We start from the raw sequence: 26,883 nt of genomic DNA, 5'->3' as shown, positions 1-26,883 counted from the left end.
TTTGAAACGAAAGTTGTATGGCATTATTGCGTCTACCAAACTGGGGAAAAATAGTTTTTTTAATTTTTTAGAACAAATTATTTCACCCAGCTTGGTAGACACAACAATACCATAACAACTTTCGTTTCAACTTTTTTGTAATATTTGTTGTTCTTGAGATATTTCACGAAAAGGAAAATATTGAAATTTTTTCAAGAACTGATTTCACCCCTTTAGTGCATTACTTACTCTACTTGTGTGCGAAGTCCCATATTTTTTTAAATTTGCGAGTTCGATAATTGCCCTTGTTAGCAAATCTGACGACTGCGAATCTTCGTGGAAAATAAAAGTGATCCAAGTCAATCGTAAGTGAAAATATATTTTCCCATTGAATCCTCTTAAAAAATCAAAAATGATAGAACAACTTAAATTCTTCAAATGTCTTTAGAATTTTGAATTTGACTTGTCGTGAACGCATAAAATCCGCAGTCTTAATAATATTTTCTATAATGAACAACAAGATTAATAATGCATTGAAGTTATCGGCAAAAGATTTCTGTCGATATCGACAAATGTTAATTAATTTTCCATTAGGCACTATCGATAGGACTCGCCGCAGCACAAACAAATGATGGGCACCTCCGTTCCTTTTTTTACCGCCGCGAAGAAGAGATTCCGTTCACTGTGGTCGGCACTGCGCGCAGAAGAGAAGAAAGGGGAGGAGAGAATTTTATTAAATTCGTAATTAGTTTGAAGAATCGGATAAAAGGGACGCCGCTTCGTCAAGATAAGTTGGCGCCTCGCTAAGAACGCCGACGACGGCGGGTACAGACGCGATTCCCGAAAACCAGACTGGCCCTTCAACCTTCCCGGAATCAGGCGCTCCCGCACCCATTCAAAATCTTCCGCGTGATACAAGAACTAAAACCCCTTTGCCATTTCTCGAAGCGTCGAACTCTGATCGACACCTGCTGCGAAACTACACTGTCCACAACAAAATCAAACTTCTTTCATGTTCCACAATTATTTCTTCTTTATCAATTCTTCTTCTCTATCAATTCTTATAGGGTTTTCTGCGCTGATTCTGAATCTGCCCTTAATTTTTCGCCTAGACGCACAGTTTTTGAGGAACATGATTTTGAAAAAAGACCTATTTCTCAACTTTAAACAAATATTGTGATGTTATTATAAAAGATATTGAATTGTTCTTCGCAGCAAAAGATTCTGTAGACTTTGCCGAATACAGCGATATCCAATATTAATACATTATGAATGTATAGACATGTTTAAACAATCGTTAAAGATGGAGAGACACCGCTTTTGCACCAATTTTAGAGGATATTTTTCAGTTTATCTTAAAAAATAAGGGTCCAGTGTAAAATCGAACTATATCACGCGATAGAGCAGACTTTTGTCTTGAGAAACCCCCTTTGAAGTTTGCAACGTCGACGTTTTTACCGAACCAGAAAGCAAAATATCTTCGCCCGTCATGAGTTGCCGCCAGTGACGCTCACTACTAGCGCGGTCGTTCGCCGCTTTGCGTCGCGCCGCACCATATCCCGTAAAAAAAGAATGTACAAGTAAATGCTATTGAGTTTAATGAGAGAGGCATCGCAATAACAGAAAAATCAATAATACTTTCCATTTAAAAAACATTGGGGGCCCTCCTTCCTCCCCCAAAAAATTACCCCAAAAAATTTAATACATACTAAAATATTAGCCCTTCTTAACGATTTAATTAAAAAAGAAAATTAACTAATACACCCTGTATACCAAATAATTTACAAGTAATTTAGGTGGCATACTTATTGTTAGCTGAATCACCCATATTTCAAGTATCATTTTCGAAATAAAATTTTCAACATCTGTCAAATTTTTGCAAAATCGATTCGATAAACTAATGTTCAATGTGAACTTTATACTCGAAAGTGAATTGGAAAATGTCCTGGATAAAAGCGAAATGATTTGAAACTAAACACGCGTTCGAGAAGCGAGAGAGCTAATCTCGATTCATAGTGCGAATTTTTAAGTAATTACCGTAGCTGTGTCAAGGATAAGGATCGGTGCAAAACGGGGAGCTTGCCGTTGAAATAATTGGACGTTCGCGCACGTTCCTAGGGTATACTCGAAGCGACGCAGATCCGCAGAAGTAATTTCCTGGATATTCGTGAAAAACGAAAGAACTGGCAAGGGGCGCCTTGGAAGGCAGCTGTCGAGGCTCGTTTCTGTCAGGGCGTAAACAAACCCACTAGTCGAGAGAAAAGGTAGGTATATCGATTACAGGGTGTCGTGGAGCGTGTTAATCTCCGTTCTTCGCGGACAACGCTCGAAACCGATGTACCCAGCACCGTTTTGAGTAGCTTAAGTCTCTCTCCCCCGAAAAGTAAGGAGAATGTACACGCCGCATCGACCTTTTCCCTTTTCTAGAGTTTAATCCGGACCCGGCTTCCGTGTACAGTGTACGGGAAAGCCGAGTTTCCCTCGCTTCGGCCATTTGACCAGGCCCCGGTGTTAGCGAACGTACCCATACCCATTAACCAAGACATCTAGTCCAACCTGACGACTCACGCCGAAACCACAAAGAAAGTGGCTGCAAGTGCGTACACTTTCTATTCAAATGGTTTTTATTAATATCGATATCATATTGAGATACATTGAAAAACAAATTGGTATTTGGTTCGTCTTTTATTTAATTTAACCGTAAACCTACCACGACCGGTTCTACATTTTTGACTTTGCAATTATTTTACAATTGTTGAAGTTATAAAGATATGTACTTTCATAAGAAATGATTTTATAGAATAGGTAATACAAAAATGTCTTTATTAGAGCACATATTACAAGAAGAACGCGCAAAATCTGAATAAATTAAGTCTTGTCATTTTTAACCGACTTCGAAAAAGGAAGAGGTTACTCAATTCGGTCTGTATGTGCCTTTTTTTCGATTTTTTTTTCTATGTATGTTCACCAATTACGCCGAGATGGATGGACCAATCGGAGCGAAACCTTTTGCATTTTGTAGAGTATGTTCCCGGGACGGTCCCGTGCAAAAAAATTTTACATTTTTTTATTAATTACGATTTTATTTGCGATAAAAAAATTTTATAAAAAAAAATGAAACCGACTTCGAAAAAACGCACTAAAAAGTATAAAATAATTTCCATTTAATTTATGTGAATACACGCGAACTTAAATCCAATACAATCTTTTCGGAGGCGGCGCAAAAATTAAAAATTTTCCAAATAACAGATGTTGCTGATTTCGTAATTTCCAGTATCGAAAATTTTCAATTTTGCGCCGCCTCCGAAAAGATTGAATGTACATATTTAAGTTCGTGTGTATTCACATAAATTAAATGGAAATTATTTTATACTTTTTAGTGCGTTTTTTCCCTTTAAAAAGTTTCTTTTTATTTCACACTTTTTTATACTTTTTAGTGCGTTTTTTCGAAGTCGGTTTAATTTTTTTTAGTGTGAATTATTGTCGCGTTTAGTGTTAACGTAAATCGACGTAACATGGAACAGCGATCCAGAAACAGTTTCGTGATGAACGAAAGTACATATATTTTTATTGAAGCGTATTGAGTAGGGATGGGATCAACTACCTCGCAAACAGGTTCGAACTTTGATTGATTGAATTCGAACTCTCTATAAGTACTTCGAAAAACAGAAATAGTACTCCTAAGTATACTCGAATCTATGCCAGACAGTTTCGAACCTTTTACAAATACTTTGGTAAACGGAAATAATACTTGCAAGCATATTCGAATCTTTAGGTTTAGCGTTAATGGGGGGAATTGATTTGCAAAAGGGTAAAATTGACTTGCAAAAGTATGTATTTGACTTGCAAGAAGGTTGGAATTGGAGTGCCAAAGCTGTAGATGAAGAACATTAGAAGGATGTTAAAAATTACGTGCAGAAATCACGTGTGGTAGAAAATTGGAGCTAATTGACTATAAGTAATATCGTTCGGAAGCCTCGAACAGGCGTCTCGTTTTTTTTTAAGCTGGAACCGGATCGGAAGTGAGAGGTGCAGGCCGCTAAGAGGGTGGAACCGTGTGTGGCGACCTCCCGCATACGACCCGAGCGATGAGAAGAGTAAGCCGAAACCAGAGACACGTAGAGAAAGGGAAAGAAGGAGCATTTAAGGACATGCCGGCCTGTCCAAACATGGAACATCTAGATAAATGGAACGCTACCGCTTCTGGCCAATTGGTAGCTTCCTTTTCCGGACTTCCGCGCGCATTCCACGAGCCCCTTCGTAGAAAAAGGCGTGGTTCACAAATAGTTAATGTTTAAAATGCCCGAAAGAAGCGATAAACGCTTCAAGATGCTTAACACTTTCTTTGGCTAATGATAAGGTAACAATTATCGAGGAGCAGCAACACGTCTGTTGTCGTTTCCCTCTATTCTTTCGAAACTGTACAGAGAGTCAAGAAATGATGTGTAAAACCGTTACAGCGTGATTCTACACCTTAGGATCGGCAAAAATCTGTTCAAAAAGTTTTGTGCAAAATTGATCTTGACAGACTTTTCCGAGGTGAAATGATAGGAATCATCTTTTCAAAAAGGAACCATTCGAACCAGTTGATCCATTTGAACCAGCGATCGGATTGTTTAAAAAAAAATGGTGAGTATTGATATAAATCTAAATGGATGTTTTATGAAACATTAGGGGTAGAAAGATGGGGGTTCTCTCAGTAGTCAAAAGCTCTAGACTCTAGATAAAAGATCAATCTAAGCCACGATCGCCCTCAGAAGTCCTATTTTTACGTTTACGAGGCGTAATTTGCATTATTCATGGCTACATGCGTAGCTTTAAGCTCCCGAATAATGCAAATCACGCCTCGTAAACATAAGATTCTAGGCGATCGCGGCCTAGATTGATCTTGTATCTAACGCTTTTGACAATTACAATCCTAGAAACGAGTCTACCCCCTTAACATGCTAAATATTTTGTTCCATGCTGTCTCTGTCTACACTGACAAAAGTGGTAGCAGAAAAGAGTCCTGAGGCATGAGCACTCTCATTTCCTCTTTGGTATGTATTTGTCCAAAAAATGTCGGATAATTTTGACAAGGGTGGTTCTTCAGGTGATTTGAAGTAAATTTTTCCTTAACGACAATTTCCCTATATGCTTTGTCAAGGAGTTATTATTGAAAAACACCATCTTAAGCACTACCATACTAGCCTACATACAAATTTTCATACTTTTAGTTCGACCTAAAATATTCCTTATCTGGAGAGGGTTAGGCGATAGTGTATATCCAAAGAGATTCAACGAAACAGTAAAATAGAAATTTGTATGATTGATCGCGCCAATTTCGAAATATTTATCACGGTAGATGAAGGTTACTCACGTTGGTCCTAGGTTCGACGGCATTGTTTGTCAATTTGAGCTTGTTGAAGCTCAGGGGATGTTGCATCCAGTGCGCTCCAGTCGCAGGACTATCCGGATGCAGATAGATCCTTCGATCGATTCGTGGCTGAGGCTCCGCTGGACCAGCTGCTGTCCAACCCCTAGCGTTCTCGCAATCATCCGCGGAACGACTACCGCCGCTGAAATACTTATGCCGACGATCAGACGCCGGCTCCACTTCGAGGAGAACGCAATAACTAGCACGACTCTCCAATCCACTGACCTCTAGCTGAATAGATGGGAACATTCGTCTGAAACAATACGATGTACACTTTAATCAGAGATCGACGCAGTACTTTCATAGAATCATAGACGAACAGTTTATTAACCCTTTGCACTCAAAACTATATTTTATCTTGAAAATTAAACGTTTCTTTCGACCTAGAATAATTCCATTCTGTATATTCATTTTTTTCTTTGTGTGAATATAAATCTATATCATTTTTTTAAATTTTATGAATATGAAATTGATATAACACCTCACATACGATACTTAAATGTTAAGCAATTAATAGACAGCGCATCTTTATGCAATTATGGCTCTTGAATATTTTCACAAAATGCTAGTATGCAAAATATGATGAAATCCAGTACGATTTTAATTTATTTCAGTTCTAAAAACGCTGCTACCACGGAAAATAAGATTCTATTTGATTCGAGCTTTTCTTCAAATTCGTCTACAAAAATTGGAAATCGCATAAACATCCGCAGTCTAGTAATTAATTAGATATAACATATTTAATAGTCTAAACAATATCTTGAATAATGGTATAGCAATTTTTAGTGGCGACTCTGAGTCACCACACCAGTGCTAAGGGTTAACTTACATTAAAAAGCCATTTACAGAGAACATATCAATAACTATTAGTTTTTCACCCCTTACAGTTTTTTATTCCCCAACGACAAAATTAAAATAGGCCCATTACGATCAAGAAATTTAAGGTGAACTTTATATCTCACAACAGAACATGAAGGCTATAATGTAATGATTAACTTGTTAAGGATTGAATACAGTATTATAAAGCAGGTTGTTGCGTCCCATTGTGCACCGCACACCGCTACGGAGAACGTCGAAATCGTTTTACTGCCGCGCCGCACCAGTGCAAATGCATCCGGAAACGTATCTTCGGAACCCTTCGGCGTCGTCGGTGTTGCGTTAAACGCACATTTCGTACAGGTAGCGCAAGCAAACTGAAAACGACAACGAAGGGACAGAAAATTCCCAGTCATTATCGTCCCTGGCGACGAGTGGGCGTCGACGAGGGAGCGACTCCGAACCTTCTCTCACTTCCTGCGACTCTTTGAGTGCATCACGGCCGCTATCTTCCGATCCCAACAGTTAGTTTCCCTCCCCCGTGTAAACATTTCAAACTCGCGGATAATCCCGTGAGTAAACCACCGAAAGTCAATCTGCGGTGGTTCGGACCGTTTGCATACCTAATTGAGGATTTTCCGATGCCGCTTTGTTCCGCGCCTATTTTAACCCTCGCAAGGTAAGGTGGGGTCTCTTTAGACCCCGACAAATGAATTTCATAAATTGCCTCGTTTTTAATAAATTTCGAATAAAGAATAACACAGGATAAAAAGTAACGAAACAGATTTAATTTTATTCATATAAAAATTCTTTTGGAAAAATCTGAAGCTGGGGTACCTGAGACCCCTCATTACCTTGCGAAGATTAACTTATTTCCATGCATGGCTGCAGAAAGGAACAGTCGAAAACAGTGAAAGGTGGCTGATGTTCTTCGTCGTTGTTTAATAAAATAAGTAGTAACAACCAGAACGGGTCCGACGCTAGCAGAAAAATTCAACGAAAAAGCAAAGCGATGTGATGAAAAGTAAGAATAAATGTAATTTTCACCTAGTTATGCTACAACAATTTATTTATGTAAAAATTCCTTGAGACGCTGGCAATAGAAGACTGTGATATAATCAGACTAGGTTATGCATTTATGACGAACATGATTAGGTGTAATTTAAAACAGTAAGAACATTAGAGTATTTAAAAATACTGTTGTATTATTTTCAGCCTACGAAACATATTAACCCCTTGTCATATGGCTACATTTATTTTAATGCTTAAATATTGATTACAAGCGAATCGAATGTCATTTGATTTAAAAAGAAAGGCGTAATATTCATATTTGTTAGACGACAAGAATGTGCAATGAACAGTCACAGATATTGTTAAGGAAGATTACGATTACAGACGATTATTAAAGAAAAGATTGCGCGAGGACTCGCACAAATCTGTTTCACAGGCGCAAGATTGGACTTTCCGCTGCTAATTACGTGTTCGTGGAGATGCGTATCTTCTGCGGATTTAGTAACTACGAAATACCTTAAAGTCAGGTAGCACTGTCGTCGAAGATTTAAGCGAAACCCTTTTAGGAAACCTAATGTTTCTACTTCTAATGACTTCAGATCTCGGCAAGTGTATTTACGTGACTTTAGGGACGAAAAGCTTTCTTCTTAAGACCCTAAATTACACCTGACGACATCAAGTTTTCATTTCGATAGCCGATAAACAATTCTTATAGATTTTGACGCGTCGGACACAATTTCGAAAATCGTCTTTCTTCGACATACTCATTTTTTGGAGAGAGAAATTTACTCTTGAAAATAAGACAGATATTCCACTTCATGATTTTTCTGCTTTAAATGCGAAGACTATGCGAGAGTCTTTTACGTCGAATGATTCTGTAAACTCTTCCAAATATAACGGTATACATATATTTTTACAACATCATTTATGATATGATAAATACTTATGTGTGAACATGTTTGAATGAAACACATATTATTATTTCCTGATAAATTAAGAATACTATGATACCGCAGTAATCGGTACAGTTACCCTATTACCTAAACAAAGTTTGAAAACACCGTCTTAAATTGTTATCTAAAAGGCTTGCTTGAAGAATATTATAAACTAGAGGGGAATTGTTGCTCATTCGCTTCGCGAGTAGGGTTGTTGTAGCTCTCATAAATAAATTGTAATCGAAATTAACTAACTGGCGAATGTTTATAATGTCGATAATGCAAACAGACGTCAATAATGTAAACTTCTATTGGAATATTGATTAAAAGCTGCGACGTTCTATTTAAATATTGATTAAAAGCTACGACGTTCGTTTGTTTGTTGTATTGAAATATGATTCTAAAAGCACTTTTAGTTTTTCCCGAATTTTCCATTTTTCCGTGATACTTTTCCAATTTTTCTTGTCCTATAACCTAGTTCGGACTAATACGAACATTTTAAAAGAAGAATTAGCCAAATCGGTCCAGCCGTTCTCAAGTGATGCGCTTACTAACGAACAGCATTTGATTTTTATTTATATAGACTAGAAGGATTCCAAAAGCTGTGGAAGGTTGAAGACCCCTGGTATAAGACAAGGCATTAGAAATGCTGATGGGACTTGAAGATCGTTCGCATTTCCGGTAAGTTCGTAGTATGCAACCGGGAACTGTTCGGCTTTCGAACGATCGCCATACGATTTATTTGACGCGGGAGCAAAAAAGAACTTTCTCAGGAGACGTACTCGTGAATGATGAAGAAGATCGACGCCATGCCTCTGTTGTTGAATCCACTAAAAGTGGCGCCCCTGTAAGTGGAGGATTACGCCGTCGCGACGGCTGCGGCTGCTGGAACGCTGGAAGGCCCGTGCGCCGATGATTCGAGCGCGTCTGGTCCTTTTAAAAAGCCTCTCGAGATTATCGAATCACCAGATAATGCTGTAATAGCGTGATACACCATATACCGCGTGCAACCGCAGCACGCGCCCCGCTTTCCTTTCATCTCGCAGATTAGATGAATCGAAAGTCACGTGACGCGTAACAGAACCTTGTGAACATAATCCCTGACGCTCCACGATTCTCCTAATGTATAAATACCATTTTTTAGTGCCCACGATTCATTACAAAGAACATAGGATCAAAAACAAAAATTGTGAAAGCTGACTACGAATACTTTATTTTTATTGTTTATCTGCAGCATATACAACCACCTCTCTATTCATAAATATAAACATAAGATTACTTACGTAGAATACAAGGGTTGATTTCTCCGTTAAAATAAAATACGGGTACGAACAAAACGTGGCTAAATTCTTAGGTATGACTAATGAACACTTGTGCAAAGTTGCATGAACAGCAGCGTGTATCAGTCGCCGGGGTTCGCTGGTAAGTTGCTACGAAGACACGCTGAAACTAGCCTTTGTATTTGATCGTGCAGACCCAGACTACGGCTGTTACTTTCCTTCGAAGGGGTCGAAGATTCCGAAGTTTCGATTTCAGAAACTTTGAAGATAATGAGAATCGAAGTTTCGAAGCTTCGAAGCTTCGATTTGTTCGATTCATTTCCAGGTAATGGATAAAAGGCGAAAAAAGTTGAATCTGAGCGAATGAAGACGCTCATTTTCTAAAATGCGTTACAATGGAAGCGTCGACGATGCGAAAGTTTGGACATAGCTGTTCCCTTCGTTCCTTCGAATCTTCGAAGAGTCGAAGCTTCGGGAAAGTAACAGCCCTAACCCAGGCCACGGTAAGACAATCGGTCGTTTAGTGGAATGGTCTTACCTCGTCGGAAAGACTCCAGGAAAAAGGAATCGTTTGTTTCGTATTACGACAAAAATGTCACGGGAATTTGCCGGGGACCGTTTTATGAAGACTCGTATTCTCAACCCTTGGAACGCCGCGGCACACTCGTGAAGGCGTCGGACAGTCGGATATATCGGTAACGACCGAATCACGGCGAAACGTGAAATTAATTAGCTCCGGTTAGAGAAACCGACCCGACAAGGGTGAAGAGGAAGCACGACGAAAAGAGAAAACGAACGCGTTCGAGGTGGTCCGTGTTTCGCTTGTGGAACGCACGTTTCCGTCGGCTATTCATCGGTGACGCAAGGTCGCCGAGAACGAGAACGTGGGGGGTAAGTGAGCCGGCGGAGAGGAAGCAAGGTGATAGGGTCGGACAAAAGTGCATAGGAAGAGCGGAGGCTCGCTGTGAGAGGAACGAAGAGCATGAAAGTGTCGATCGTGTCACGGAATACTGATTGTATCGGAGTAGCCACGCACAGCCTGAGCCAAAGAGTCCATACACGTGGTTGCCACGTGTTGCAGTTCTCAAGGCGCAAAACACAGGACTCGCCCCGTTCAACCGGAAGGCACGAATATGCGGACGGACAAACACCATTGTTACTGTTGGAAACTGTGGACCGCCCATGAGTTACCTGCGACCCATCATCCTCTCTTGAAACTTGTTCTTTGTGGTACTTCAGCAAAATTACTTTACTCGTTATGTCAACGTAGATGCGCTACCTAAACTACTTGAGTTCTTGCTAACATCTCTTTCAAAAATTTATTGCAGAAGAACCTTGCATTATACTGCGACTTCATAAATCATTTTCTAATTATCACAAGTTCCCAATTCAATTAATTTTGAAACGACCCTTTAAGGGGGTAGACTCTCGTTTCCAGGATTGCAAGGTCGCCGGATCCGACTTCTCATTTTACAATAATGCAACAATCTCGCGATAGCCCTCGAAAGTCCTATTTTTACGTTTACGAGGCGTCATTTGCATTATTATATATACTTGCTGCCGAATAATGCAAATTACGCCTCGTAAACGTAAAAATAGGACTTTTGAGGCGATTGCGGCCTAGATTGATCTTTAATCTAGCGCTTTCGACTACTGAAATGAGAAGGAGCATCCGGCACTCTTGCAATTGCAATCCTAGAAACGACTCTGCCCCCTTAAATACTTTATTTAACCCCTCTCGCGTAACGGCAGCGGAAACAAGAGACCTGTAATATTTTTTCAGAAAAATATTGGACATATGGGACTAGTTTTGGAAATATAAACAGGTGGTTTTGAAGGTGCTATTTCTCTGTAATAAATATTTCAAAATAACTATAAATTTTCCTTTTCCTTTGGGAAGTGTTTAAGGACGAGGATTTTTCAATTATTGTAGCCGCGAAGAAATTGTTAATATTCGTTTAGACCAAATTGGTAAATATACATCAAGTTTTTCAACCGTATTGGCTATTATGGAAAAACAGACATAAAATGTATTGCTGGAAAAATGAATAGCACGAGGTATTTAGAAATTAGTGATGAACAAATAAACGTACATAAGAAATATATGACACAACTGTTATTGAAGATTAATTGCACTGCAAAGGTAATGGAGTTTTCCGAAATGGACTTTTCTAAAATAAAACTAGAACTTCAAATTGGACAATAAGTTGGCTGGAGGAATCTGATCGGGGTATTAGAAAATAACAGACAATTTGAAATCATTGAATGATTTTAAACAACAATGTATTCGAGAGAAATGAGAAAAATTGACTGTTAGAAAAATAGAATGTTCGAGTTGAAGATCATATCAAGGTTATAGTACACTATGCCGTTAAACTTGTCTTCACATAGGCAATAATATTATGTACTAAAAAATACGTAGTGCCATTTAAAATAAATGAAGGTAACCTTCAGTTCTCATGAATAAATTTCTTTTTTGTAGCCGACTGAAAACTATTTAATTTTGTTTCAAACATTGTTTTATCTGGTGACGTGTGGAACGCCCTATACATGTATATTATTAAACGTATCCTGAAGTAGTGTATATGTAGAAAGAAATTTCCGTTGCAACGTGAAAATAAATTAAAATCGCGAAGGAAATGTTAATGAGAATTTTTTTAAATTACATTTTTATTCATTTGATTCGCAAGCACAACCCAATGGGGTTTCGATTCACGTTTGTGCCTCCCACACCTCTTCTCAGAAATCAACCCTGTTATCGAACGCGCGGCAACGAAAAATTCTCGGCAATCTTATCTAAGATAGCTACATTGTTCTGTTGTATCTGGAAAAGAGTAGCTCGATCGCTTCCGGCACAGAGTCACCGAAAATTGTGATTCGTCCTGTATCCGTCCGGTCGTACGACTTTTCCCGCAAATCTACTTTCGTGAAATGATTCGGAGATCGGTGGCGCCGATAGAGGCGGACACGTCGTCACGACCTTACTTTTACGACTTTCCTTGACCACCTTCTGTGAAACTAATCGGGCTGTCGTCGCTCGTAGGCATTCCTCGTTAAGGGCCGGTCCACTGACCTGGCCACCGAGAGACGCGTAAATATTTCATACAAAAACTCTGCGCTCAAAGAATTTTACTCATCTTCGACGAATGATGAACGAATGGTATTCCGATCTCTATCTTATAACCAGGCACCGAAAATAACAGTCATTCTAAAATTTTCTACGATAAAAATCATTGATAAAAGGTTGATTATCACTGAAATTGCAGATAATCAAATCAATACAAATTATGAAGAAAAAAAGTCGAAGAATAAAACGATTAAAATATCGATTTTTAAACCTTTTGGTTGCAAATAACAGTTATTAGTGTTCAGAAATTTGGATCCTCCTCGATAACTGTTTTCGATGAAGAAAAACTACATATTTACTGTTACCAATGAGAGACATTTATTTCGATCGCTCATAACTAGGCTGAGGATCTTTATGCAAAATAAAAAATGTCTGCGTCGATTCCAAGACACAAAGGCTACATAAAAATTTCTTTCTTGTTTTAATTATTTTATTAAATTGAAACTAATACGTCGAGGGTGTTAAATTTCTTAAATATGTCCACTGCTTTAAATTGTACGTACCAATTTTTGACAAGTTTGAACAACAAAAAATGTTGCCGCAAATCTTCACAATTCAGAATTTTATATTCAAATATCTCGTAAAGTCGCTAGTTTCGGATGTTGTAAACCAGAAACAGGCATTTGTCGGGAGGTAGAAACAATAGAAAATGTAGAAACAATTTCGGGGGTGATCGTATTTTTTCAGGTGGGGACGCTAAAGATTGCGGCAGCGACAGAGGGCGTGGTCGCATGGCGCCTGTCGGACTATTCCATCCCCGATGGAATTCGGGGTAAAAAAATGTTCGGCAGCGAATCGTTAAAAGAATTATTCACAGAAGGAATTTTCTTTCTTCCCTTTATTGTTTCTACACCTGCGCGGCCGATAATCTAAACCTGCGGTGGGCTTTTTGCCTCAGTTGAGACAAAACCAACCCCATCGTAGCACCCGCGCGGCACGGGAGAAACGTTGGTGGGGGAAGCAAGCGTTTGAGGGGCCCCAACCGTGCCCAGCACTGATCTAAACAGCACTGTTGATTTTCCTTATCTCTCCCTTTTATGATATTTGCGATGCTAAACGTACTATCTATTATAACGCAAGTATACAAGTGTTTGTCGTTTTCTATCTAGTGAATATACAGCGACAAACCGCGTTACTTTGCATTTATTGAAAATTGGGTCCGTTGTGACGTACCCTGAACTAAAATAGTATACTGATTGTAAGTCACCATATTAAGAATCCGAAAAGCATGCATAAAAAAAGCTAACTTCTTGCCGTATTTTAACGAGTCACACTCGTCATGAAGAATTTCAACGAACTCTAACAAATATGAATGTTACGTCTTTCTTTCTAAATGGAATAAAATTTTATTAAATACACCGGTATTTATTTCGGTTTCAGTACAAAAATTTTACCCTTATTAAGGTGTTAAATTATTAACTTAATAATTATTATTAAGTTTTCATTAGGGTATCAAGTCCCTGGTCTAGATATAATGAACGACATTAATAATATGTAGTTCATGTTGCGTTGTTTTTAGGAATTTGAAAGTAGAGTAGTTTTGCAATATTTTTTATTTTGAACAGACTGAATAATAGACAGAAAGAAAAACATAATCGATGCACTCACCGGCCCAACTTGGTGATTATCATCTCAGTTGTTTCGGCATGGAATTGCCGCCACAACTCCTGATTCAGGAGTTCTACCTTCACCTCAGGAGGTAGAGGAGGTCCTCCGCCTGGAGCGGGTAGCACTGTCCACGTGTTTCGATTCGGTAGATCTTCTGTAATTCAACGAAACAAATTATGGATACTATGGAAATCCCAACGAAGTATCTTCAAATTCCTCACCCCTAAACTCTTCTACCCTAAATTATTTATATGTATTATATATATTTATTATTATATATATAATAAATTTATAGTATTTGTAATATTAATACAATAAAATTATAGTATTAAATGCCGCGTTATCGGCGACAACGGAGTAATTGATTAAATACGAATATATTTAATAATGTCAACAATATTTTGAATAATGGTACAACAATTTTTAGTGGCGACTCTGAGTCAACACTCGAGTGTGCTGAGGGTTAATGTTTCTTGAAAAATTGTCACTACTTGTAGATTTATGAAGATCCGCAAACTAAGGACAAACGACAAGAGACACTTCCCTATTTGTGCGAGACAAGTTTGTCTCGTCTCGATTGCTGTCCTTTGATGTCCACCTAGACATTGGCCGCCGGATAAGCTAAAGGAGGATAAGAAATTGCGCGGATGAGGTAACTCGAATGCCGATGAGGACACCTTTTGCAAGTGGATCTATAGGGGATCGGCGGTTGGCCGCATGAACGATTCGCCCTACACTTGTATCGCGGTTCTGCGGTTGGGGTATTATGTCCCGGACTAGGATAATTGCGGGCATCGACTCGTCTTCTTTCTCTTCCTGCCGAGAGGACACCGGTGGTGCCGAGCCATTCTGTAGGCCAGATAACGATTGTCCGCTCGACCGAAAGTCGGCACCTTTCATCTTCGCCGAGAAAAGCGAAGATCTATGTCGCCTCCGCGGAATTTTGCTCGCGTTTTACACCCCCTCCTTCTCTCTGTCACTCTATCCTTCACTTTTCCGTGGGAAAACAGAAGCACCAAAAAGCTTTCTAGACAGAATATGTGTAAATTTTGCCAATTAACCCCTCGCTGTACAATATCGAGTCACACCCTTAATGAAAATTTCAAACAAAAAGGATTTCAACTGGGGTTGCCAACTTTTTCCGAGACAATTCTGGGACACATATTGTTGAAAACTGAAATATATCTGCAACTTCACAATATTCTCCACTGAGAAACCATTTAACATGACATATGTACTTAGTTTTCCGAGCAAATATTTATGTACAAAAAATATATAAAAAAAACTTTTTAAAAACCACGCTTATATTAAAATGCACTAAAAAGGAGAAAATAATTTGTTTCTGGTTCTCCATAAAATGCCGAGGAATAATTAAATGGTTAATAATATTTTTCACCAAAATTTTAAGCAATTAATTCAAAATTTCTTCTGTTATAAAATTAGTGTCGGAATAGATATAAAAATTTAATATCAATTTAAATAAAATCATGACATTAGTGACTATAAAAATGAAAGGGTGGAGCGCTAAACTATACTCAACAAAAACATCCTGTAAACAGGAGCCAAGTTCGTATGGTCGTAAAAAGTTGTGCGATCAAACAAAATACGGCCAAGTTCGTTAGCTTAGAAATACCCCTTGCAATACTGAAAAAAGCGTTTGTAAAAATTAATTTAAAAGAACGCTATTTAATGTTTAAAGAGTTACATGGAGGGCTAAATTATTCAAACTTGGCCGCTACCTAACACCTTTTATGGCCATTAGTTTAAAAAGTAACGGCCAAGTTTGAATAATTACAAGATTTTTTACGCATACAACAACAACACGGCAAGTTAATATAAACGTGGTAAAAAAAATAATACAGTTTTTTTTTTAATTTTAATTATTATATGTGCCTGATGGTCCTCTTATTTAACTTACTTGTGATTCGATCACATTCGTTCCAGTCATTCGTGATCACTGTTTTTCGCACAAATCACAGAGACAAAGACTATGTTTCATATTAACAAAATCAAATAACGAAATTTATTAGATTTTTAGACATTTAGACGCTTCTCAAACTATCATTTGCGTTCCCTATAATTGAAAACGTCATACATAGCATACTGTATACATGCATAAGCATAGAAGAAATTGCCTGCACTTTTATATACTATGTAAATGAATGTTATACGATTTCGAAATCGGGGGGAAGAATTAATAGATTATTTTTTAAAATACTGAAATAAGTTACTGAAAAGGAAATTGAATATTACTTATTTTCATCATTAAATGAAGTTTTACTTTGTATACAGAAAACGTAACGTAATTTTAAATTTACGTTATAAATATGCAGATATTTCTATGCAAGCTATTTAATTGATGTATTTAAGAAAAGAGCTAATTCAATCAAGATGAAAAATGAGGATGGGAGTCAGCAAACTCTAGATTAAAAAATCGCGACCGTGATTGTGATCAGTTGATCACGAACAATTATTGAAATTACAAATATGCTTCCATAAGAAGTGATTTAATAAATACCTTTATTACAGCACATATTACATGATAAGAACCGCGCGAAATCTAAATAAATAAAATCTTGTCATTTTTATAAGGCAACCTTTTAGAAGTCAATTTTATAGCTCGTTACGTTTAGTGCTAAACAAATAATCTTGAACAGTACAAGATGTCCTACACTATAGTATCGAAGACGCGTATGTTAAAAAAGTTCAACACAGAATTGAACAAACCTGGTCGGTGTCTCCGAAGAGCGATCTGTTGCTGATGGTAGAGCATTTGCTGATGTAATTGGAGCTGCAATTCCATGGGTATCGCCATGATTGAATTCATCTTCCAATCAATGCACTGTGAGATTGTAGTGTCACTTTGTCACGCGATCGCGCCGCAAAAACGTACGTGCGAAAACTTTTCGTCTCGTCCCCGACGCGCTCCGCGTTACTGCCTAGTCGCGACTGATGATGCGTTTCAGAGTTGCAGAAACGACTCGGTTGCAGTGATCCATCGCTGCACCCGAGGGCTGTCTTCTGCTATTGGCCGACGTCCTCCTCCCTCCAAAGAATCGCCGCGCCCTCGTAGGTCTGATTGGTCGGTGCGATTCCGAATTGTCGGCAAGAACTGCACTTCCAACTACGCTCGATAGCGATCGCAAGTAAACGAAGAAAAGGAACAGAAAAATTAACTGATCATTATAAACGCCTTTTCGAGATTCTAAGACCTAAGTGCAGCTTGAAGAATCCTTGAGAAACGATATTGAGAAAACGTTGTTTAGTGAATCCATCTCCCAAGAGATGCGGAGGACCCGACTGATGCGAAACACAAACGAATTTATATGGTTACAGTGAAATTCACTGTATTCATTTTATTGTTTACATCCAATACAGGATTGAAAGTTGTTAACGGGCTGCAGATGTTTATCCAAGTGCATGTTTTTGTGGGAAACTAGTGGAATTGGGGGCTTATAGCGGGCTTACATCTGTAGTTGTCAGAAAGAACGCCGCATATCACATATTTTCACTTTCGAAATATAAAGTTTAAAGTTTTGATCATTTTGACATAGGACGTCGGTTAAATTGCATTATTTTTGCGCGCCTTTCGAATTTGTTTTCATGACTTTCTTCCTGGTAAATACTTCAATACTATGTATACAGTATGAAGCGCGATTAATGCATAAACTCAAATTTTTTGAAATTGAACGCGTCATGCGGCGTTTTCCCTTCCAACCACAGATACATGGTTAAATGTGCTATATTTCATGAGAGCACATAATAGTTTTAATTGGACAGAGCGTTTGCTTGAAAATTTGTCTGTCGTTGATTGATTATCGTTTGTGATGCATGTAATATGTTATGTTCAGTACATCGTTCGTTTACTAACATTTATAATTCCATCCACTCCTTGAACACTAACTCCATAAAATTGTTCAGAAAACAACAGAAAACAACAATATCTATATAGCTCCTGTATCTTGCAATTGACACAAACAATGTTTATTCTGCATACAAATCCGAAATCCATTCATAGTCAATTTAACCACAAAGATCTAAGGAAATGCCTGTAAAATCCCAACAATCGAATGTTTTGAATTTTATAACAGGGTGCAAGCGCTTTTGTGACATTTCAATGTTGATTCGACGGGATTTCGAAATTCCGAAGGTCGAATTTGCCGCAAACGCATAAGATCCGCAGCCAAACTAACTATCGTGGCTGGCTCCTGTTGTCTCGATTAACACAAAGGTGAAAGGGAGTACCTGTAAAATCCCAAAGAGGATGCAATCGTTTTTACGACATTTGTTGATTCGATGGGATTTCGAAATTCCGAAGGTCGCATTTGCCGCAAACGCATAAGATCCGCAGCCAGACTAACTACCGTGGCTGGCTCCTGATGTCTCGATAAACGTTTCCGCGAGAAGTAAAATCGCGTGACAAGATCAGACATAGATCTAGTAAATAGTCGCCTAGGCAGCCGCTCGGATTTATACGTCGGCGTATTTGACGCATGTCGCGGCACACGATCGCATTAAGGAATGACTCGCGTAGCGCGTTAGGTACAAGAGTGGAGAATCGTCACCATAAATTACGGAATCCGGCGGGCAGACGGCTGTTAATAGTTTGTTCTCGAGTCGAGACGGGACGAGGCGAGAAGATAAAATCAAGAATCCGTCCGCGGTGCGTCGGCGGTCAAAGAGGAACGACAGAATGCGATGCGTAGCGGAATGGAGCCTGAGCGAAGCGCCGCGAGATACGAATCTACGCTTTTCTCGCTCCCTTATTGTATCCCCCTTTCTCCTGGCCACTGTCGACGCTTCTGCTCCTTCGCTTCCCTTCCTTTCCCTTCCTTCTTCTCCTTCTTCTTCGTCTTCTCGTTTTTCGAGGGTAGAAAGCATCTCCACGCCGCCGAGCCGCCTACGACGCCGGTCATCGCACTATTGTAGTGGGTTCCGGATTGCGGATTAACTGTAAGCGATACTCACAACAAAAGCGCGCGCGCTCTACCTGACAGCTCTGGCTACCTGTATTCTACTATTTTATGGCAGCATTACTAATGCCTCTCGATCGTGTCATCGTGACCGCTCCTAAGTGTGTCCGGCCGGATTCTTAAAGCCACCCCCGCATATCGGGCCAAACCGGGATGAACTTTGTAACAAAATTGTAGAAATGTTCACAGAAATCGGACAGCCCGATAATTCTTGAGGGAGGTTAAAGGTGAAATGTTGCAGAATAAGAGACGATTATAGAGAATGCAATATAAACAATATTTGACCTTGAAAAACGATGTTTCTGTGACATTTTTTCTAGACAAAATTGAATTCGCAATAGACCATTCGATAGATTATCCAAAGAAAATACTTTGTGTCGAGTTTCAACCGCCAAAGGGGTTAAAAATTAAAGTTCCAACCTTTTTGGATCACTTTGGATCATAAACTTTAACTAAAAATTAGCTGTCCTTAATCTAATATCATAGTAAGACTTTAATTTCATTAGTATTAAATTAACTGACGTCAAGACGAATCGAATAACCTGCTGTACTATGACTTTAATTCTTAAAATAATGCTAAAATAGTTCTATCAGCTTTTCAGTGCAATGCCCATTAGTTTCACTCTGATTTATTTATATAAATCCCAATAGAAAAAAATTACAGAACATTTTTTTTAATATAAAATTATGGTCACCTTAATTCTTTAAATGCGTCTATGTATTTTTTATTGCACATTGATGTAGCTGACGCCAAGCCAAAACCAATGACCCATTTAACCCCTTGCCGTATCATTTTCTTTACAGTTACGGTGATTAAAACGTCTTTATCACCAAAAATGTCGTAGAAGAGAAAAGAGAATTTATATTCTTTGTATGGCTACATTTATTTTAATGCTTAAATATTGATTACAAACCAATCAAATTTTATTTAATTTATTTATAGATGTAGTATAATCGTGATTTATTTCATTTAAATGCTTTGATAACAGTCCAGTTTGAATGTATGCGCTACTAGGATGCGTATACAGTATACATACATACATATACATATGTATAGAGCAGCATAACATTTTTTTTTCACCCCAAAATTCCAATTGCTAATAAACAGACAAAAAAGATTCGCAAATAAAGTTTTTAATATGTGACAAAAACACTTTTCATCTAATAAAAAATTAAGATCTTTTCCGGAATGGTTTATTTTATTGGATACGTCTTCGTATCCTTTTACAAAGAATATTCAAAGTCTTAGATCGAAAATGGAATTACCCTGGAAGCCTACAATACACTCGTCACGGTTCTGCAGGGGTTGTAAAGCATATCTATGTATGTAGACGATGATTCAGATGTTATTGTTCAAATAGAAGGGACAGAAACACAGGTGGTCGAAAAATTTGTAAAAGCTGTGTAGCACATAAAATAAGAAAACGATCTCCAATAGAGAAAGCTGGAAAATGCTTTCGTAAGGGGATACAGCTGTTTTCGAAAGAGGAACAGAACCTCAATATGATGGAGTCCATAGTTTGCTTACCAACGAAGTGTTCTAACGCAAACCAAAGAACACGAGTTTTTTCGTTTCCATTCCTTCGGAGGGATGAACGCAAAATTTGTTTAACCCCTATGTTCGACAACTGTTACACATTTGTAAAAAATACACTGTGCGGGAAACTTTGTAATCTCTGTATTGTCCACAATCCTCATATCTATAACAACTTCAAGATAAAAAATGAAATAATTGTCCGAAATAGTGAAACTAATTAAATTAAGTAAATTAACTAAATAAATTCTGATTTAATTATTCTCAACCACACAGTGTACGTACTGAACCATAAAATTAACCGAGTCTTAACGGATACTTTGCGCTTAAAGTATCAAATAAACCATAGTATTAAAGTAAAATATAATCGCGAAAAATAATCTCCTTTAACTAATAAAAGCTCACACCTGCTGGCAAATCGGTTTCGAGTCCCATCAATGGGGAGTCCCAAGGAATTTGCGTCCAATGTCGTCCGACCATTTACCCTCGGCGATTAGTAACCCACACCCTTCTCCGTTTCCCTTTTAATCCTAAGTACCTAATTAGGTGTCAAGGGCTATTATCCCTAATGAAGAAAAGTTATGAGTGGTTTGCAAACTTGAAATACGGAATAAACTGCACAAATGTAAAAGATGTGTTTTGTAAACTCGTACAAATTATACATATAATTGGCATTTACAATTTTGTAAATTGTCCAACAATTTTGAATTTCATCTACTCAATTTTGCTGTAAATGCATAAAGATCCGCAGTCTAGTGATCAGTTATGCTCCTAACTGTATAATAACGTTCTCAAGTTATAATATTTTACGATATCGCTTATTAAAAAGGACGAAATGCAAACCTTTGTCCGATCGACTAGTTTATACAACAAGAAAATATCTGAATTTCCTGTTTTGTCGAATTGCAGTTTACCTAGAGTAGATGCACCATCAAAAATAAAAAGATCTGTACGCAAAGCGATGGAGACGCATGTAATCCCACAGCCGCTTAAAGTCTGGAAGCTTTCGACGAAGGAAAAGGGTACGGCTGTTATGGAGGAAACTGGATAAGGAGAAGCCGACAAATAGGTTTTACGGCTCACTTCCTGTCCGTCGCACGCGACAGTTATGCGCCCCATAATAAGGCGATGGTTACTTTCCGAGCCTGCTTAAATTATGAGCGAACAAGTGAAATCATTCCTTACGTTTAACTAGTATCAGAGCAATTACTTCCGTCCGAGTAATTCGTTTAACATTATTAACAGATTTAATTTCAACAAAATCTAAGGTCAACTCTCTAACCAGTTGTCTAAACACTTATTTACAATTTCTCATCCTAAAATGCATAATAAATATATTGGTATCTGGTATTGATTATATGCGTTATATTGGTATTTTTTAAATTTTCAATATAGGCCCACATACAGTGAGCCACGAAACTATTCGAACACCCTTTAAAACAAAATAACTTTTTTATAATTGTACCAAACGACCCAATTTTTTATAATCAATTAGAAGCATTGGTTTATGGATTGATATGCACAAAATATTTTCCAAAAATTATAATTTGCAAGGTCACATGCAAAAATAAAAAAGGCATTTGTTAAAACTTTCTTATTTGGGCCCTTAATGAAAATTTAAAATATACATATGTTCTGTAGATCTATGTTAGTTACTGAAAATTTCATCGAAATCGATTAACATACACACGAGCTACAAGCGGTTAAAGATGGTGGGAATCGTGGTTTTACACGACTTTTGATCAGTTTCTGCTTAAACTCCACAGAATCTTTCGATGCGTGTCGTTTTTTCCTGCTTCAACCGATTTCGATCTACAAAACATATATTTTAAATTTTCATTAAGGGCCCAAATAACAAAAGCTTTGAGAAATGCATTCAAAATCGGTTCATTTTTATATTTTCAGTGTAGGTCCTGCGTACTTATCGATGCTTTTGTATGTTCATTCTATGTAGAAATAGTATAGAAAAGATAGGACGTCTCTAAAATGTGCAATGTTTATCCTTCAAATATGTGAAATATACAAATACACGAATATTTTTGTCCAGCACTGTAGAAACAGAAGGGAACCAGTAGCAATGGTGCTCTGCTTCCTGTATTGAAATCATTGAAATTATTTTCTTAAACGACAGAATTTCAAGGACTCCTTAACATCCCGTTGGAGTGTCTTGCCTGCAGGGTTCCCTGCAGCAGGAGCCTTTCGACGAAGGGATAAACAAATCGAAGGATAAGGAGACTTTCTCTCTTGTAGTGCTAAAGGACGAAAACGAAGACGTTTATTTTCAAGTGGCCACTTTAACGTAAATGTTTGGCATACGAACGGAAGTTCTGTACGGTCGTTCAATAACTACTTATTTACTTGTAAGTAACATCTTAGGTCCAAGAAGGGCATGGAAAAGGCTCAACGGTGTTGTCAGTTCATTACAAAAGATCAGGAATATCAGAATACAAATCGTGTCAGCGTACGTATACAGTGACTCCCACTAACATTCGGACACTCTTAAAAAGACTATAACATCTTTCATACAATTTGCACTCCTTTGTCGAGTGTGTAAAATACAATTTATATGTATTTGGTTCTTCCTTTATTTATTTGTTCGTTAAAAACAAATATAAGTTCCACAAATATAAATTACAATAAAGTTTGAGAGCTATATCTAATGTAATTAGTAACCATAATTGTTTAAAAGAAGTAGCAATCAACGAACTGTCCTTTGAAGTAAATTTCAAATGAAACACTTCAAATAGTAGGGAGTTGTTGGCAACAAAACAGTTGGGAGTTAAAAGGGTTAATAGTAGTTACTAATAATAGTAATAATAGTAGTTACACACATGCTGAAAATTTCATCGAAATCGATTGACACACACACGAACTACAAGCGGTTAAAAATGGTGAAAATCTTAGTTTTACACGACTTTTGATCAGTTTCTGCTTAAAAAATCCACAGAATCGTACATATTTCGATGCGTGTCGTTTTCATTCGTATAACTAACATAGATCTACAAAGCATATATTTTAAACTTTTATTAAGGGCCCAAATAAAAAAGTTTTAAAAAATACCTTTTTTATCTTTGCATGTAACCTTGTACATTCTAATTTTTGGAAAATCTTTTTTGCGTATCATTTTATAAACCAATGCTTCTAATCGATTATAATAAAATCAGGTCGTTTGGTACAATTATAAAAAAGTTATTGTGTTTCAAAGGGCGTTCGAATACTTTCGTTACCTTGTTATATCCGTGTATTAAATAGTATCCGGACTTCTGCACGAATTATATTAATTACACGTGAAATGGGTATCTCTAGTCTAAACTCTAAACGCACCGCGATACTACACAACTTTATCTTCGAAGGATTACAATACTGCAAGCATATGATTTCGCAAACACCTGGAATCACCGAATCTCGAATCGCTGCTCATTAAATAAACTGTTAGATAAGCTAATGGCTGTCCGTCGAAGCGGTTGGAAGGTATTGTTATTTCAGGACAGGCGGCAATAAACATGTTCGGGACACGAGTTTTATATTGTCAGAGATGCGACGAGATAACATCTGAACATGTGAGTGCACAGTGCACGAACACGTAACGAAATATCTGTGGCTGCTGCCGCAGTTGACGGAGTCATTAGAAATCCCTTCATTGAGTAATTGTAAATGATTAGTAGACTGCGGATTTTATACATTTATGGCAAAAACTGAGTGGGTGCCATTTAAAACAGTGAAAAAGTTAGAATGATGTAATAATGCCAATCTAGTGTTTTCAGCTTGTTAAGATTATTACAATAAGAATTAAACGTCTATCTGACTCCAGTCTCTTGCAAATGATGCAGACAATTTTTATTTTGCATAAAAATCCGCAGTCCAGCTGCGTTTGCATAAAAAATGCAGTACATATTCTCACAATAACGATTTTAAGAAAATTATAAATTTCAGAAAAATATTTTTGAAAATAAATTCCATTAGGCTCTATAAAATGATATTATATGTATATAATATAGATGTCTTAATAAGGTGGCTCTTATTTTCGACTTTTGAATTTCTTTTACTGCTCCCCCCAGAGTTGGGGTCCAAATAATTTAAAAAATATCTGTGCAAAGTTTGAGTGCTCACAGATAACGGGATAATTAATTTAATGCTCATAAAATTGTTTTTGTCGAATATCTTCTAACAAAAATAAATAAATAAAAACCTGTAGATCTGGACAGGCTTTCATATAAATTCAGATAAAGAAATCGTGTTAAGTAAAATACTCTCATATCTTAACATTAAACCCACCATCACCGGTCAAAATGACCGGTTCCAGATTTTTTATTTTACGATTATTGATATAATAAAGATAATTTCTTAAGAAATAATTGTATAAATATCTCTAGTGGAGCACATGGTACAATAGGAGCTGCATAAAGTCTGAATAAAATGAATCTTGTCATTTTTATAAGGGAACATGTACCATTTATGTGTCATTTATGTATTAGCTTAGCCGACAACTCAATAAGTACATGAAAACTGTGTTAAAAATAAGTCAAATATGATCGAAATAATTATATGATTAACACGGTTTATACATATACCAAGTCAAAGTGAATACAGAGGAACTTGTATAATTTCTGAATGATCACGTCGAGGACATAAAGTAGCGTTTCCGGGCAGATTTTCGCGCGTGGGCATCGGCACGCTTTGACCGTTCGCATTTGTGCACTTCCCGCTGCAATCTTCGCGCGTTCTTTTGACGAATGCCGCGCCGACTACGATTCACGTGTCAGATTCGCATCATCTTCCGTTCACACTAGGAATTTTATAATAGCCCCTTGTTTCCTGTCTATCGATCACGATTGGTTTATTATACACTCGAAAAACAATTCTAAGTTCGTATAGTATATTTATTTCCGTAAAAGTCTATTTTCCTATGCAAGAAGACGAATGAAACTAAATTTTTTCCGGTTAAAATCCAAGCCAAAGAAAGAGAGAACTATTAATGTCACTGTATGTACCACGAAATCTAGTCCCTCGAGTTGAAGCTTAAATTCGCTAATTTAACATCCACCATGAAATCAATTACATTATTGATTTTGTCATAAGAACTATTTAACACTAGAACTACTAGTTCATGAACACTAGTTCAGACAAAGCTATTTCCTCCCAAAACCAGTCAAAATGACTGGTCTTTAAAAAATACATGATAATAGAATATTTTTATATTTATTGATTTATATTACTATCTTTTACAAAAGGAATATGGTCTTTGAAAATATTATGTACAGGTAATCGTCCAGCAGTAAACCCTTCTTTCATCTTTTCCCAACTGGTTCCGCCTGCGGCAATTTCATTTTCATGATCTTGTATACGTTCATTTTCAACACGCACGCCTTCTTTTACGTAAATTCAAAATATTTTCTAATCCACTTTCCGAGGACTCCTGAACATTTTCTTTGTCTATATATACAATAAATTCTCTATAATCGCAAAAAGGCCGTACACGATAAACGCAAAAAAGATATCCCCTCCACTGTAGTAATCTGATCTTGGCACGGGTATATCGGTGTGAACTACATATGTGAACTAAATATGTGAATTACATATTTTTTAAGAAACTTTCACCAATACATTTGTGGCATTTTTCTGATTAAAATAAGACCAAACACGATATAATTTCAACTGTATTTAGTGGTTTAATTGACGATGAACGTTTCCTGTCTATGATAAATGCAAACGAATTACCCCGAGGCTTTTGCGTTTATGTATTAGAGAATTTACTGTATTTACTATGCAAGCGGTCCGGGTACAAGCCCGACGTGGGTATGTAAGTTTTTCCTTTTTCCCCAATTTTTACAGTGGAAATACATTGTTAATATGTATATTATTTATGATATCCCATTAAAATAACTATAAAAGAGAAAATCAGAATAATATGATAGTGGGCCCTGTTGGCCGTTCGTCTTATAATAACGTTGGCCCTATGTACGTTGGGTATGATCGTTGACCCAACTGCATAAAAGGTGACATTTCTAAAGGTTGCCCAACTAATACCCCAACAACGGCCCAACAAAATGCCAACCATAAATGCTACTAGGGGTGACGCGAGACTAATCCGATACTGGCACACACAGAGAGAGAGTAACTTATATTCCCCTCAATTCGCGAGTCAATTCCACGGACCTGGCGACACTGGGTCTCGACTTCAAGTATTCGAAATAATAAACAATG

The 26,883-nt window shown here is 37.5% G+C and overlaps 1 protein-coding gene across 1 annotated transcript in view; it reads right to left on the bottom strand.

The window, feature by feature from the left end:
• LOC143207415 (T-box transcription factor TBX3) overlaps positions 1–26,781 on the bottom strand; it is a 31,900-nt gene extending 5,119 nt beyond the window's left edge. The window contains exons 1-3 of the mRNA XM_076420859.1: positions 16,900–26,781; positions 14,173–14,326; positions 5,339–5,648 (exon numbers count right to left, since the gene is read on the bottom strand). Of these exons, the coding sequence (XP_076276974.1) occupies positions 5,339–5,648; positions 14,173–14,326; positions 16,900–16,999 (564 nt within the window). The 5' untranslated portion in view covers positions 17,000–26,781. The remainder of the gene's footprint in view (positions 1–5,338; positions 5,649–14,172; positions 14,327–16,899) is intronic.
• Between the last annotated feature and the right edge of the window lie 102 nt (positions 26,782–26,883).

This window comes from Lasioglossum baleicum, chromosome 3, assembly GCF_051020765.1.
Source record: "Lasioglossum baleicum chromosome 3, iyLasBale1, whole genome shotgun sequence".
In the NCBI taxonomy this organism is placed as follows: domain Eukaryota; kingdom Metazoa; phylum Arthropoda; class Insecta; order Hymenoptera; family Halictidae; genus Lasioglossum; species Lasioglossum baleicum.
This window is presented reverse-complemented; position numbering and strand designations above follow the sequence as displayed.